General features: G+C 48.0%; 1 protein-coding gene across 4 annotated transcripts in view; it reads left to right on the top strand.

Annotated features, from left to right (window-relative positions):
* Positions 1 to 15,946, top strand: part of RAB11FIP3 (RAB11 family interacting protein 3) — a 78,114-nt gene that overhangs the window by 25,082 nt on the left and 37,086 nt on the right. For all 4 annotated transcript variants that reach the window (XM_067012765.1, XM_067012763.1, XM_059036878.2 and 1 more), the window contains exon 2: positions 13,568 to 13,661. In XM_067012765.1, the coding sequence (XP_066868866.1) occupies positions 13,568 to 13,661 (94 nt within the window). The remainder of the gene's footprint in view (positions 1 to 13,567; positions 13,662 to 15,946) is intronic.

Raw genomic sequence — 15,946 nt, 5'->3', positions numbered from 1 at the left:
ACTTAAAACAGTAAAGGTGGAAATTGTATCTCAATAAAGTGTTATTTTTAAAAAGTAAGTTGGGTGTGGTAGGTTGACAGTGGCCCCGGAAGACATCCAGGTCCTATTCCCTGGAGCCTGTGAACGTTACCTTAAGATGGCAAAAGGGACGATGTGATTAAATTAAGGGTCTTGAGATGGGGTTATCCTGGTGGGCCCTCAATGGAACCACAAAGGTCCTTATAACAGTGAGGTGGGAGGAGAAGAGGACTTGGCTGTGTGGCGATGGAAGTCGGGCTTGGGGTGTCCAGCCTCAGTGAGTGCTGGCAGCCAGATGGCCAGGGGACAGATTCTCCCCTGGAGCCTCTAGGAGGGACCAGCCCTGCCAACTCCTTGATTTCAGCCTAAAGACTCATTTTGGACTTTGACCTCCAGAACTATAAGAGAATAGGTTTCTGTAGTTTTAGGCTACTAAGTTTGTGGTAATTTGTTATACCAGCCACAGGACGCTAATACAGTAGGGGAAAGTGTCTGTGATCCAAGAAAGGAAAACAACTAGTTTCAAACAGAGGACATAAAATTCAAAGCGCTTCAGTAGCTGTGGAGGGAGACTAGGAAACGGGAAAAAACTAGTGTTTTACACGTAGACCCTCTTGAGAAGTAATGTGATAATATTTACCCAGGTTGCTTAGTGTCATTGTGTTAGAATCACACTGCATGTACATTTTTTCTTCTTAAAATTATACCATTATATATTTGTACATCCTTGTTCATAGCAACATTATTTATAGTCAGCAAAAAGTGGAAGCAACACCAGTGTCCATGGTCAGATAAATGGATAAACAATGTGGTGTGTGCATACAGCGACTGCCATTCAGCCTTAAAAAGGAAGGACATTCTGACACACACTGCAACACAGACAAACCTGGAGGACATTTTGCACAGTGAGATGAGCCAGACACAAAAGGACAAATCCTGCATGATCCCTTCTATGAGGTCCCTAGAGCATCAGATTCAGAGACAGAAAGTAGATAGAGGTCGCCAGGGGCTGGAGGAGGGGGTGGGGAGTTAGTGCTTAGTGGGAACAGTTTCAGTTGGGAAGATGAGAAAGTTCTGGAGATGCTGGGGGTGATGGTGCACAGCAGTGTGAATGTACTTAATGCCACTGAGCTGCGCACCTAAGAATGGTTAACATGGTAAATTTTATGTATATTTTATCACAACTAAAAGATTTTTGAAAGCGTGCCATCATAGCCTTTCTGAAGGTAAAGTAGCAGTAGGCATTAAAAGCCTTCAGAAAGTGAAGGCTCAATGAGGCAGCCCCATTTCTAGGTCAGAGTGAGGAAAGCTGCAGACGCTCTGGATGCCTGCGCTGTCATGGTTACGTTGGTTCGTGATTGTGCGTCACCTGCCTGGCCTGCCCTGCTACACGCAGCACTGAACACCGCTGGCTGTTGAGTCTCCCTTCGCTGGTTCCTCACCCAGGGCTGGAGGCCCAGGGCTGCTCCTCCCCCTTCAGTCTCACTCACTCCCAGGCTAACACTGTAAATGTGGCCTCTGTGCTGATGACCCCCAACATCACTTCTCCAGCCTGGCTCACTCCTGGATGCTGGGCTCATGCTGGGATGTCAGATGGACGTCTCAGACTCATGACAAGCTTTGAGTGCCACCTGCAGTGTCCCCATCTCGTAAACAGCAGTCCCACCCTTCCAGCGACTCGGGCCAAAACGTCTTTCTCTCACCCGACTTCTGATCCATTGGGAAATGCTGCTGGCTCTGTCGTCAGGAGTCGCACCGCTTCTCAGGGTTCACCTGTTGCTCTGCTTGGCTTGTGGGAGCACTGCCTCATTGCCCCCCTGCAGCCTTGGCTCACAGGCAGCCAGATAGTAATGTTAAGGCAAATCCTGTGACTCCTGTGCTCGGAGCTCTCCCAGGGCACTGACCTCCTTTCTGCTGCCAACCCCTCGCTCCCTCTGCTCCAGCCACTGGCCTCCACAGGCTCGCCTCCTCCGGCCCTTTGCACTGGCTGTGCCCTCTGCCCGGTGTCTGTCCAGGCTGCATTCCGGCCTGGGACTGAGGGTCCTCCGCCACGCTCATTCAGTTCCTTGTGGTTGTAGGGCTGAGATCCCTGTTTTCTTGCTGGTGGTTGGCAGGCAACAGCCCTTGGGTCCTACTGGCCACCCTCAGGTCCAGCCACGTGGCCCTCACAGCACAACAGCTTACTTCTTTGTGACCAGCTGTTTGCTACAGTTAACACACGCACTGGCCTTCATGTTTGCCTCACATGGCTATCCCATCATATTCACGAGCCCTCTCAGGACCCTGTCCCCACAGCATCCAGTCCTGGAGCAGCTGACAACACAGAGCCAGGTCTCTGCCTAAGGCACTTGCAGTAAGGTCCCCAGTCGACAAGCCCAGCTCGTCAGCTTTTTAGTGACCACTTTTAAGTATAGAGGGATCGTCAGGGACCTCAGATACTTTAAGGAAGCCTCCAACAAGAAAGGCAGAGACCAAAAACAAAAACAAAAAAGAAAAAGTGGAAGGCACTTGAAGGGAACAGAGCCAGTGCAGAGAGCAGAAGAAAACTTGGAAAATGAAACTTGATTTATATTGTCAGATTAAAGAACACATCACATTCAGAGAACTAGAACACACCCTCAGAAATTAAAAATGAAATAAAAGCATTTCTTTAATAAGAAATTAAAAATGAAGATCAAGTCAAGAATACATCCCAGAAAGTTCTTTAAAAGGCAGAGATACTAGGAGATGAAAGATAAGGACGAGGGCGTGGTTAATGAGGCTCACTGCTGGACCAACAGTTGTGAGAAGGGGCCCAGAGACACCGTCATAGGGACCTTCAGGAGGACTGCGTCTCCAGGTGAAAGGGCTCTTCCTGTGAGGAGAAAGTACCCCCAGCAAATATGGCGAATCCTGCCAATAAAGAGAAGGGAGATTAAAACAGGCCACACACAAAGCATTACGATGGGGTTGGTATCAGAGGCCACAGCACGTGCAGAAGTGGGGTGGATGGCCTTCCCACTGCATCGGGACAGGTTTCCACCCTACAGCCGGGTGCAGGCACCTGCCCAGGTAAGGGGAGAGTGCTGGCCTCAGATGAGGATGCTCAGGGTGCACACCACGCACCCCCTCCTCACGAAGCTGCAGGGGCTTCTGTGAGATGAGGGGCACTAAGGAAGGAGGACACAGGGTTCCCAGCACGGAAGGTGGGAACGCGGGCTAGGAGCAGCGGCATGAGGAAACACAAGGAGTCAGGTGGGGCCGGGGGGTGGGGGTCTGGGGAAGGTTGCATAGAGCAGTAGGTGTATGGACAGTGGAGGCATGGAAAGCAAGGGAATTGCTAAGCAGAGGAAGAAATTATGTAAGAAAGGCAGTGCTCTCCAGTGAAAAATATTTCTGTACTCCATGATGTGAATGCTGCAGAAGGCCTAGCTAAACTGGGGTGGGAGGGTGGTGTTGAAGTCTTGCTTTTCACCATAGGAGGCCAAAATGCAGCATGTAAATTTGACAAGCCACGAAATAGCACCAGGAGCACATTAGTTAGACTGTAGAGGCAGTGAACCCCCTAAACCATCTGAAGCTGAAGAGCAGAAAGGCCTTCCGAACGGAGCCAGGCAGGCGGGAGTGGGGGAGGTCTGTCCTGCTCTAGCCTGCAGCGCTGCGGCTGCTGAGCTGCATACGTGTGCGTACCCGTGCTGGATAACTGTGCGGTTTCTTCTTTTCCTCCTTTACTTATTCTAAGGGGCCTGGATTAGGCTGGGAGTCCAGGGGTGTCCCGTAAGGAATGACGCCTCCACTTCTGTTATGTGCGGAGAGGTGACAGGCTGGAGGGCACACTGCATGCTGCTCTCACATGTCTGGGAGCAGGGCCTGATCGTCCTTGATCCAGAGAAGAGCTGTGAGGGGGACCCTTTCGTAGCCCCCTGGGGGGGCCCACAGTGCCCTTTCTGGGAGTTGAGATGCAGGGAGGGGTGGAGAGGCCTCTGCGTCCAGCGGTGCCTCCTCTTCATCCTGATTAACGGGGTTGCATAAGTTGAGCAGATATGTTCTTTGTTACTCCTGTAAATTCTGTTTCATCTTTTCAGCACGTTTGCGTAAAGCTTGAGTGTTTCCACTTGACTATTTTCCCGAGTATTCTCATGTGCATTTTAATATTTTATTGTCTTTAAAATAACATAGAGATGGCTCTGTGAATATATGAAAAACCACTGAATTGTACCCTTTAAATTGGTGAATTGTATGTCCATAAAGCTGTTAAAGAAATAAGGTGGTCAGAACGGCTGTGTCCCCTGAAGCAGCTAGAGGTGGCCCTGCCCCAGACCCCAGCCTCCCTGACCCCCACCTCCCACACCAGGATCTTCAAACAGCGAGCCTCCAAACTCCTAGTGATGACAGGCTTAGGGAGACGGCAGCTTCTGGTGTCCCTGTCCCAAAGCACGGCAAGAGCCTCGCAGTCACGGGGTACAGCTGGGCTCTGAGTGGGCGCCTTCCATCCACAAAGGACATGGCTGGCGACACTGCAACATCTGTGTCTAAAGACAAAAGTGGATTCCTGAATGTGATACATGAGGTCCATCTAAGACCAGCACGATGCTTTTATTTTAGAATTTTCTAAGCCCTCCCCCTTAAACCAGGGGTGGTTAATCAGTTCATCATAACAGGTGATCTAGGATCACCCCTCCAGGTGCAGAGGCAGGTGGCCTTTGGATGCCTTGGGCGCTGGCTGGTCCCTCCAGGTGCTTGGGCAGAGCAGCCCAGGACAGCTGAGAGGAGTTCTCGGCATCAGGGAAAGCCGTTGTATATATACGGCATGTAGTTTAGCTGCTTTATAGATGCTCCTAGAAAGAAGGTCAGATGCCTTTAGGTGGGCGAGCTGCAGGCCTTGTTGTGGACATTCGGGATGAGCTACCATCAGCTTCTCTCCCGCCCCCGCCTGCCCACCCGCACGTCGCTGTGAAGTTTATGAATTGCTATAGGAGGCCCTAGAACATTTTGCTTCTTGCCACCATGGCTGCTACTGCTTATTTTTTCCCCCCATGGAATACCACATTTTATACATGCTTGTGTGGATGGACATTTGGGTTGTCTCCATTTTTTTGGCCATTACAAATAAGGCTTCTGTTATCCTTCGTCTACAAGTCTTGCCTTGGACGTCTGCTTTCATTTCTCTTGAGTAACCCCTAGAAGTGAAATGACTTCTTTTGTGTGATTGTGTGGTAGGAATAAGGCTAACCTTCTTAGGAATTTCCAGACAGTTTCCCAAAGTGGTTGTGGAATTTTCCAGTTGGCAGCAGCATGTAGGAGAGTTCCAATTCTCATCCTCCAAACACTTGGTGTGTGTGGTGTGGCCAGTCTTACATTCTGGCCATTCAAATACACATGCACCTCACTACAGTGGGAATTTACATTTCCTAATGGTTAATGATGTTGACTTGAGACCTGAGTCTTTTGAAACTTGTTCTATGGCCTAGTATATACACTGTCTTGATAAATGTTCCATGCACACTTGTCAGGATTCTACTTATGTAGGCTGGAGTGTTCTGTAAATGTTAAGTTGAGGTGCTTCTGATAAAAGACAAGCTGTTTTGAAAATGTTACAATTCAAGGACAGTAGTAAGGAGCAGGTGCAGGAAGGAGGGTCGCTGTCCTTTTGAAGGGCTCTGCTTTCCCATGATTTCTGTGACTGGGACTTCTGTGGCTGGAGTTAGCTGTGGTTGGAGAAGTTGTTCTGGCTTCTTCTGCAGATTATGTCTGCACGTCTGTAGCCCAAACAATATAATTTGCCAGTAAATTTCTCTTGTTAGAATAACTGCGTGGAAGCTGGGCCTGTCTGCCTGCAGCTGGTTGCAGAGTGGGGTTCTCTCCTGGGGTGTTTCTGTGGTCTCCTGTGTCTGTCTGCCCGACGGAGTGTTGGCTGGCTTGGATGGGGTGTACTTCTCTGAGCTTGGTTTTCTGTTTCTTCTTTGCAAGAAAGGGCAGGTTCTTAATTTCCAGGCTTGTTGTTTTTCCTGAAGGCCTCTGAATGGAGTACTTTGGGCTTAGAGAATAGAATGATCCCCCAATCATCAGCTTCATGGACATTGATTTATCCACCAAATTATAAAGAAAAATAAAGTGGACTTTTTTTTTTTTTTTAATTTTGGCTGTGTTGGGTCTTCATTGCTGCGCATGGGCTTTCTCTAGTTGTGGCGAGCGGGGGCTACTCTTCCATGCAGTGCACGGGCTTCTCATTGTGGTGGCTTTTCTGGTTGCAGAGCATGGGCTCTAGGTGTGCGGGCTTCAGTAGTTGTGGCACTCGGGCTCAGTAGTTGTGGCGTGTGGGCTTAGTTGCTCTGTGGCATGTGGGGTCTTCCAGGACCAGGGATTGAACCCATGTCCCCTGCATTGGTGAGTGGATTCTTAACCACTGTGCCACCAGGGAAGTCCTAAAGTGGACTTTAAAAAAAATGAATGCTTTGATTCATCCTTGCTCTTTCTAACATGGTAACTATCTAATAATTTGTTTAAAAAGCATTAGTTAATGTTTAGGAATGAACAGCTTGGTACTTTGTGTCCAATTGGTAGCTTCATCATTGAAATTCTTAGGAATCTTAAGGACAGATTGGCCACTGTGGATTTCAGGTCCCCAGCAAGCGAGGAGCTTTGGGAATGAAGGCCTTCGTGAGATAAGGAGGGAGGATTCAGGCTCCGTGGTCTCAAGAAGTCAGCTGCTGAGTGGACTTCCAAGCCCAGTGTCTCAGGAACACACGGGCCCTGGGATGGGGGAAGGCCAGAGAATCCTGAGCTGTGGGTCAGTCGGCTTGAGCTGGTCCCTGTCCACACACGTCAGCAGATGGGGGAGAGGGCTAACTGTGGCAGCGTCCACCAGCCTGCCCAGCACAGAGCAGTGCTTGTGGGGGGCCTTGGCCAGAGTGGATTCTCCACCGCTGAGTGCCCTGTTTGCCTGTACCCCTCCCCGAGTGCGCCCTGTCCATGTGCCAGCCCTTTGTGGTCCAAGGTCCGCCCTCTCCCTGGCTGACTGCCTCCTCCTTTGCTCCCTCTCCTCTCCCCATCTTTCTTCTCTTTCCTTCTTGCTCTTCTTTGGTCTTTTTCTCCTTTTCTCTCGTATTTTCATTATGGAAAGTTCAAGCCTATAGAAAACTAGAGAGAATTGTGTGATGCCTCCCTGGTGTGCGCCCCGCTGCCCTGACACTTCTCAGCCATGCCAGCCGGGTACATACATGTAACCACATATATGCCTTACCCTGTAAAGATTTCAATAAGTATATATGAAAAAAGCAGTGTTCTGGGACTTCCCTGGTGGTCCAGTGGTTAACACTCCATGTTTCCAATGCAGGGGGTACAGGTTCAATCCCTGGTCGGGGAACTAAGGTCCCACATGCCACATGACATGGCCAAGAAAAAAAAAAAAAGCAGTGCACTCGGAAAAATTACGAAAATATCATTGTCACACCTATAAAAATTAACCGCCGTTCCTCAACATCATCAAATAATCAGTATTCAGTATCCTGCATCAGTCAGTATTCAAGCTTCTAGTTATCTTATAAATACGATTAAAAGCTTTAAAAATTTGAGTCCAGATCCACAAAGTCCCTGCATGGTAGTAGGTTGATGTGTCTCTCCTGAGTCTCTCTTTTTAAAATTAATTAATTTAATTTATTTATTTTTGGCGGCTTTGGGTCTTCGTTGCTGTGCGTGGCTTTCCTCTAGTTGTGGCGAGAGGCGGCTACTCTTTGTTGCAGTGTGCGGGCTTCTCCTCGCGGTGGCATCTCTTGTTGAGGAGTACAGGCTCTAGGCTTGCGAGCTTCAGTAGTTGTGGTTCACAGGCTCTAGAGCCCAGGCTCTAGTTTTGGCGCACAGGTTTAGTTGCTCCGCGGCATGTGGGGTCTTCCCAGACCAGGGCTCAAACCGGTGTCCCCTGTGTTGGCAGGTGGATTCTTAGCCACTGCACCACCAGGGACGTCCCTCTCCGGAGTCTCTTAATAAAGGTTCCTCTCCATCTTTTTTTCCCTTAAAGACAGCAGGTCCCTTGTCTGTCTCTGTCAAGGGTCTTATGGACTGGGTTTTGTTGATTACACTCCCCAGTATTGTTAACATACGTTGATCATTGTATTTCCTGTAAATTGGCAGTTGGATTCCGGGTGGATTCAGGCAGTGTCTCTCGGTTCCATTAGGAGACACGTGGTGTCTGGGTGTGTCTTCTGTGCCCTTGAGGGCACTGAACATCGTATTGTGTGATGTGTGACGTGTTGTTACCTCACCAAGGATCACGGGCAGGACCTGCTGTTCTGATCCCATCACTGCTGCGCTTAGTAGCTGGGATGCTCTGTACAGAGCTATTGCCCTTGTTCATATACTGTGGTCCCATTATGCCTGTGTAGGGAAGGCAGGCCCACCGCTCGATTCTTTCCCTTTATGGGTTAATTTTCACAATAATAAGCAGGTTCCCTCGTGTCTCCAGTGATGAGCAGTGACTTTTACTGCAGTTACTCCATTGTGGGTTGAGGCGAGTTTGGTGTGTCCAGTCAGTGCTCAGGTCAGCTCACTTTCAGATTGGCTCCTGAGTTCTTTGATGTTGACCTGACAAAGTCTTTCACAGCATCTTTGCTCTCAGGGATGACAAGATAGTCCAGGCTCAGCCTGCACTTTCCCTAGCACTTTTCCAAGGGTCCTGGTTCTCTCTAATGGGAATTGGAATGTAAATACCTTCACCTGGGTGTGAGGGGTGCTGACTGCTAAGTGGACAGAATAGAAAGTGATTGCTTTGTTTTTAGTACATCATGAGTGATGCTTCATGGCGGTACTTAAAATTCAAAATCAGGATTATAGGGTATTTACCTGGCATCTTCAGTCATATCTTTTTCTCCTTTTTCAGTTGTGTTCAGGATCCCAGTCCTCAACAACACATGGGCTGGTGGAATTCAAATATCCCTTGTTACTTGGTGTTGCTGCCAGAAACGTTAATGATCATCTAATTTGCTTTTATAAATCACTTGATTTTTACATATTCAAAGGATTATTTTCTTTTCCTTTAAAGTCTAAGAAATTCACCAGAATAAGTCTTGTATGAGGTCTTTTGGGGATGGGATGGGAGTTGATATTCTTAGGGACGTGATACATTCTCTCAATAGGTAGTTGACACCTGAAACATGGTAAGTCAACTGTACTTCAGTTAAAAAAATAATAAAATAAAGTCTCAAGGAAAAAACCAAATATGTAGTTAAAAACTTTTTTTTTTATTCTAGGGAATTTTTCTTAAGTATAGTTTTGAATTTTATTTATTTTTTTTATACAGCAGGTTCTTATTACCTATTTTATACATATTAGTGTATATATGTCAATCCCAATCTCCCAGTTCATCCCACCCCCACACCCTTGGTGGCCATACATTTGTTCTCTACATCTTTGTCTCTGTTTCTGCCTTGCAAACTGGTTTGTCTGTACCATTTTTCTAGATTCCACATATATGCATTTATGCACAATATTTGTTTTTCTCTTTCTTACTTCACTCTGTATGGCAGTCTCTAGGCCCATCCACATCTCTAGAAATGACCCAATTTCATTCCTTTTTATGGCTGAGTAATATTCCATTGTTTATATGTACCACATCTTCTTTATCCATTTGTCTGTCGATGGGCATTTACATTGCTTCCATGACCTGGCTATTGTAAATAGTGCTGCCATGAACATTGCGGCACATGTGTCTTTTTGAATTACGGTTTTCTCTGGGTATATGCCCAGTAGTGGGATTGCTGGGTCATAGGATAATTCTATTTTTAGTTTTTTAAGGAACCTCCATACTGTTCTCCATAGTGGCTGTATCAATTTACATTCCCACCAACAGTGTAGGAGGGTTCCCTTTTCTCCACACCCTCTCCAGCATTTGTTGTTTGTAGACTTTCTGATGATTTCCATTCTAACCTGTGTGAGGTGATACCTCATTGTAGTTTTGATTTGCATTTCTCTAATAATTAGTGATGTTGAGTAGCTTTTCATGTGCCTCTTGGCCATCTGTATGTCTTCTTTGGAGAAATGTTTATTTAGGTCTTCTGCCCATTTTTTTTTCATTTTTTTTCCTGTGTTTTTATTTATTTATTTATTTATTTATTTTGTGTTACATGGGCCTCTCACTGTTGTGGCCTCTCCCATTGCGGAGCACAGGCTCCGGACGCGCAGGCTCAGCGGCCATGGCTCATGGGCCCAGCCACTCCACAGCATGTGGGATCTTCCTGGACCGGGGCACGAACCCGTGTGCCCTGCATCGGCAGGCAGACTCTCAACCACTGCGCCACCAGGGAAGCCCTTCTGCCCATTTTTTTATTGGATTGTTTGTTTTTCAATATTGAGCTGCATGAGCTGTTTATATATTTTGGAGATTAATCCTTTGTCTGTTGCTTCATTTGCAAATATTTTCTCCCATTCTGAGGGTTGTCTTTTCGTCTTGTTTGTAGCTTCCTTTGCTGTGCAAAAGCTTTTAAGTTTCATTAGGTCCCATTTGTTTATTTTTGTTTTTATTTCCATTACTCTAGGAGGTGGGTCAGAAAAGATCTTGCTGTGATTTATGTCAAAGAGTGTTCTTCCTATGTTTTCTCTAAGAGTTTTATAGTGTCCGGTCTTACATTTAAGTCTTTAATCCATTTTGAGTTTATTTTTGTGTATGGTGTTAAGGAGTGTTCTAATTTCATTCTTTTACATGCAGCTGTCCAGTTTTCCCAGCACCACTTATTGAAGAGACTGTCTTTTCTCCATTGTATATCCTCGCCTCCTTTGTCATAGATCAGTTGACCATAGGTGTGTGGGTTTATCTCTGGGCTTTCTATCCTGTTCCATTGATCTATATTTCTGTTTTTGTGCCAGTACCATATTGTCTTGATTACTGTAACTTTGTAGTATAGTCTGAAGTCAGGGAGTCTGATTCCTCCAGCTCTGTTTTTTTCTCTTAAGATTGCTTTGGCTAATTAATTTATTTATCTGGCTGTGTTGGGTCTTAGTTGTGGCATGCAGGATCTTTGTTGCAGCATGCAGGACCTTCATTGCAGCATGAGGGCTTATCCAGTTGTGGTGCATGGGCTCCAGAGCGTGCAGCCTCAGTAGTTGTGGTGTGTGGGCTCTGCAGTTGTGGAACGCAGGCTTACTTGCCCTGAGGCATGTGGGATCTTAGTTCCCCAACCAGGGATTGAACCTGTGTCCCCTGCATTGGAAGGCAGATTCTTAACCACTGGATCACCAGGGAAGTCCCTTAAGTATAGTTTTAATATTTGTTCTTTGCTTTGATTTTTCTTCTGAGGGACTTATAATATCCATATATTAGATCTTCTTTGCCTTACTTCAGTATTTGTCAGTTTCCCTTGAATCCTTTTTACCTTTCTATTCATTTGCCTCTTAAGAGCTTTGTTGAAGTATAACATATATACCAAAAAATTCATCCATTTAAAGTGTACAGTTCGTGAATTTTAGTAAATTTATAGAGTCATGCCCTTCACCTCAGCCTAGTTTTACATCTCTACACCCCAGAAAGATCCCTTGTGCTGTTTGCAGTCAACCCTTGCTTCTACCCCAGAATCCCAGGAAACCACTGAGCTCTGTAGGTTTGTCTTTTCTGAAAATTTTCTGTGAGTGAAAAGATAGTTTGTAGTCTTTTGTGCCCGGCTTTTTATCTAGCAGAATGTCTTTGAGGCTCTTTCATGTTGTTATGTGTGTCAGTATTTCATTCCTTTTCGTGGCTGAAGAGTAGTCCTTTGTATGGAGGGACCACATCATGTTTATCCGTTCCTCAGCTGGTGGACATCTGGGTTGCTGCTGCTCTTTGGCTGTTTTGAATAGTGCCGCTTGCTGTAAACATTTGCGTACATGTCTTTGTTTGGACCCACTTTTTCCTTTCTCTTGCGAAGATCCCTAAGAGTAGAGTTTCTGTGTTGTGTGGGTGGCCCTGGTTTTCCAGATTTCCCAGACCATTTCCCACCCTTCCTGGCAGCGTCGGAGGTTCCTGCGCCTCCACTTCCTCGGCAACACTTGCTGTTGTCAGTTGTCTTCATTACAGCTGTTTATGGTTTTAGTTTGCATTTCCCTAAGGACTCAGGATCTTGACCATCTTTTCATGTGCTTATCAGCCATTTATATATCTTGTTTGATGAAATGTCTATTTTAATCTTTTGCCCATTAAAACGAATTGTGTTTGTCTTCTTGTTGAATTTTAAGATTTCTTTATACATTCTGGATGCAAGTCCTTTATGAGATATATGATTTGCAAAGATTTTTTCCCAGTCTGTGTCTTTTAGTTATACTAATGGTGTCTTTTTCTTTTTTTTTTTTTTATTGCGGTACGCGGTCCTCTCACTGTTGTGGCCTCTCCCGTTGCGGAGCACAGGCTCTGGACGTGCAGGCCCAGCAGCCATAGCTCACGGGCCCAGCTGCTCCACGGCATGTGGGATCTTCCCGGACCGGGGCACGAACTCGTGTCTCCTGCATCGGCAGGCGGTCTCTCAACCACTGCGCCACCAGGGAAGCCCGGTGTCTTTTTTTAAAAATTATTTTTTATTGGAGTGTAGTTGATTTACAGTGTTGTCTAAGGGTGTCTTTTAATTTTTTTAATATATATATATATTTTTTTGGCGATACGCGGGCCTCTCACTGTTGTGGCCTCTCCCGTTGCAGAGCACCGGCTCCGGATGCGCAGGCTCAGCGGCCATGGCTCACGGGCCCAGCCGCTCCGCGGCATGTGGGATCTTCCCGGACCGGGGCACGAACCCGTGTCCCCTGCATTGGCAGGCGGACTCTCAACCACTGCGCCACCAGGGAAGCCCTAAGGGTGTCTTTTAAAGAGCAAAAGTATTAAATTTTGATGAAATCCAGTTTATACTTACAAACAGAAACTTATCTTTTTTTGTGTGTGTGTGGTACGCGGGCCTCTCACTGCTGTGTCCTCTCCCGTTGCGGAGCACAGGCTCTGGACGCGCAGGCTCAGCGGCCATGGCTCACAGGCCCAGCCGCTCCGTGGCATTTGGGATCCTCCCAGACCGGGGCACGAACCCGTATCCCCTGCATTGGCAGGCGGACTCTCAACCACTGCGCCACCAGGGAAGCTCTTATCTTCTTTTTGGAGAGTTTCATTCTCTGGAACATCATGTGTGAATTATCCCACTTACTCTTTATTAGTTCTGATGTCCAGGGTCTACTTGCTGGAGTCAGTTTTACTAAGACCTCTGCACGGCTGGGGTGCCTGTCGGGATGGGCAGGTCTGTGCTGTACATAGCACCTGGATCCTGACTGCAGTAAAGCCTAAAACTTCAGCACACTCAAGAAGCATAGCTTTTGTCCTGAGAGCAGGGTCTTATTCCGTGATTCGTGGTTCATGGTTGTGGGCACTGTTGGCAGCATCTCCCCAGATGCCACCTGTGCCCTGGCTGGAGCTGTTGCTGGCTCTCCAGTCAGAGGACCTGATGGCCCTTACTTTCAGCACCTCCCCTTGCAAGCCGCCTGCTTCTCTGAATGTGGCGAGATGTCACATGCACGACCCCCCCACCACCCAAAGTGTGAAGGCTCCGATAACATTCTCACTTGGCCATTGCAGGTGAAGGACTTAACGAGGTACTTGGATCCCAGTGGGCTCGGCGTGATTAGTTTCGAAGACTTCTACCGAGGGATCACAGCGATCAGAAATGGAGGTCAGTCACCCCACCATGTGCTTCTGTCACCTCACCCCTTCCTCAGCCCCCTCCCTCAAGCCCCCACCCCCCGATTAGTGACCCTCACTCCTCAGGCTCCCTTTGCTGAGCTTCACAGCCTCCTCCTCCTTAGAGCCCCTGAAACATCCCAGGTTTCAGGAGGCCCTCTCTCCCACCTCGTTCTTTGCTCCTCACACTCTGTCCTCCAGAATTCACTGACTCAGCTACTTATTTGTAATGTTAGAAGTCTACTGCCCCTTTCCCCAGAAGTTTTGTTTTTTTGTTTTTTTGGGTTTTTTTTTACTATTTATTTATTTATTTATTTGGTTGCACCTGGTCTTAGTTGCAGCAACCTGGCTCCTTAGTTGCAGCTCCAGGGCTCCTTTAGTTGTGACTTGCCAGATTCTTAGTTGCAGCACATGGGCTCCTTAGTTGCGGCTCGGGGGCTCCTTAGTTGTGGCATGCATGTGGGATCTAGTTCCCTGACCAGGGATCGAACCCAGGCCCCCTGCATTGGGAGCATGGAGTCTTATCCAATGTGCCACCAGGGAAGTCCCCAGAATTTTTTTTTTTTTTTAATGAAAACTTCCAAACATACAAAAACATTGCAAGACTTACACAATGAACACCCACATGTGTATTTACCATCCACAGTCAGCAGGGAACATCTTCCTGCGTTTGTGTCATTATATATCATATATCCACCCATACATCTGTCCAACAATCCATCTTTTTTTTTTTTTTTTTTTTTTTTTTCGGTATGCGGGCCTCTCACTGTTGTGGCCTCTCCCGTTGCGGAGCACAGGCTCCGGACGCACAGGCTCAGCGGCCATGGCTCACGGGCTTAGTTGCTCCGCGGCATGTGGGATCTTCCTGGACCAGGGCACGAACCCGTGTCTCCTGCATTGGCAGGCGGACTCTCAACCACTGCGCCACCAGGGAAGCCCCATCTTTTTTTTTTTAATGGGATGCATTTTAGACAGGTATACTGCCATACACTCCCCCAAACACCTTGTCCTGTGTATCAGTCATTACTTAGAGTTCAGTATTTGTTTGCAGTCTTATTTTGAGTCAAAATTTACCTTTTGTGAATGCACAAATCTTGTGTGCCCTTCTGTGAAAGTTGATGTTCTCCTGCTGGGATGCAGACCCCTGCCCAGAGCCTTACTGCCCCCGGAGACAGCTCCCCGCCGGCCTTCCAGTGATCTCCTCCCTCCTGCCGGCATCTCCTTGGCTGGTTCTGTCAGCATGGATTAGCCTTGCCTCTTGTGGACGTCACGTAAATAAACCATTGGCGGCACTCCTGTGTTGTGCTCGCCCGTGTGTGATGCTTGCGACTCACCGGTGCTGCCGCGTGTCAGGGCACTCTTCCCGTGTGGAGCTGTGCTCGCCTGCATGCCTATGCAATTTGTCTGTCCGCCCCCCAGGTGATGGACAGTAATATGTCTCCAGTTTGGGGCCGCAATGAATGAACCTTATAGTGACGCTGGGGTCCAAGTCTTTGTGTGAACAGTGTTGTCATGGCTTTGGGGCCTGTGCCCAGGGATGGGATGGCTGGTCGCGTGCTGGCTGTGAGCTTAGTTTCATACAGAACTGCCAAAGCGAACATTTCACACTCTCACCGGTTGCCCATATGCTGTCCTTTTAAATAAAATTCCAAAGCTCTGAATAGAGCTTTCCTTCTCATTCCCCATCTGTGGCCACGTGCTGGGGTGAGGGTGGTGGGAGGTCCCAATCGCAGGCTCCTTCCCTCCTCTGCTCTTGGCAGAGGAAGAGGAGGACGTGCAGACCTGGGCGGGGCCATCAGTTACCTGATGGTGCTGGGTCAAGGGATGCCCTTGGGTCTTATCAGCAGTTGTTGGTAGTGTCACCTGTCTTATCTGTCCCCGCCCCCAAGTTATTGCCTAGCAGTGTCACATGGACAAGGTTTCCTAAACCCCAAGTCCCTGCTGGCTCTTCTTCACAGTCAGTCTGCACGCACACCGTTGGAGGCCCCGCACAACCTGGGGACCCCATGCGTGCGCGGCACATGCTGAGGCCATGTAGCTGCCCTCAGTGTGGTGGGCGGGCCGGGCTGGAGGACTGCATGGGCCAGCTCCGGGCTGGCAGCCTTCTCTGGGGGCTGGCTGGCACGAGGCTGGTCCAGGTGGGGGGCAGTCCCAAGGCCTGTGTGGTGAGCTGGGTAGTACCACCCAGAGGTGGTCCTGGTGGGGTGGCGGGGGCGAGGTGAACCCTGGGCTCCAGGCCGAGAGTCCACAGGCAGAGGCTTCGTACCTGTGTCTGGA

The sequence above is a fragment of the Kogia breviceps genome, chromosome 14 (genome assembly GCF_026419965.1).
Source record: "Kogia breviceps isolate mKogBre1 chromosome 14, mKogBre1 haplotype 1, whole genome shotgun sequence".
Taxonomy (NCBI): Eukaryota; Metazoa; Chordata; class Mammalia; order Artiodactyla; family Physeteridae; genus Kogia; species Kogia breviceps.
Note: the sequence above shows the minus strand (reverse complement) of the source record. Positions and strands in the feature narration are given on the sequence as shown.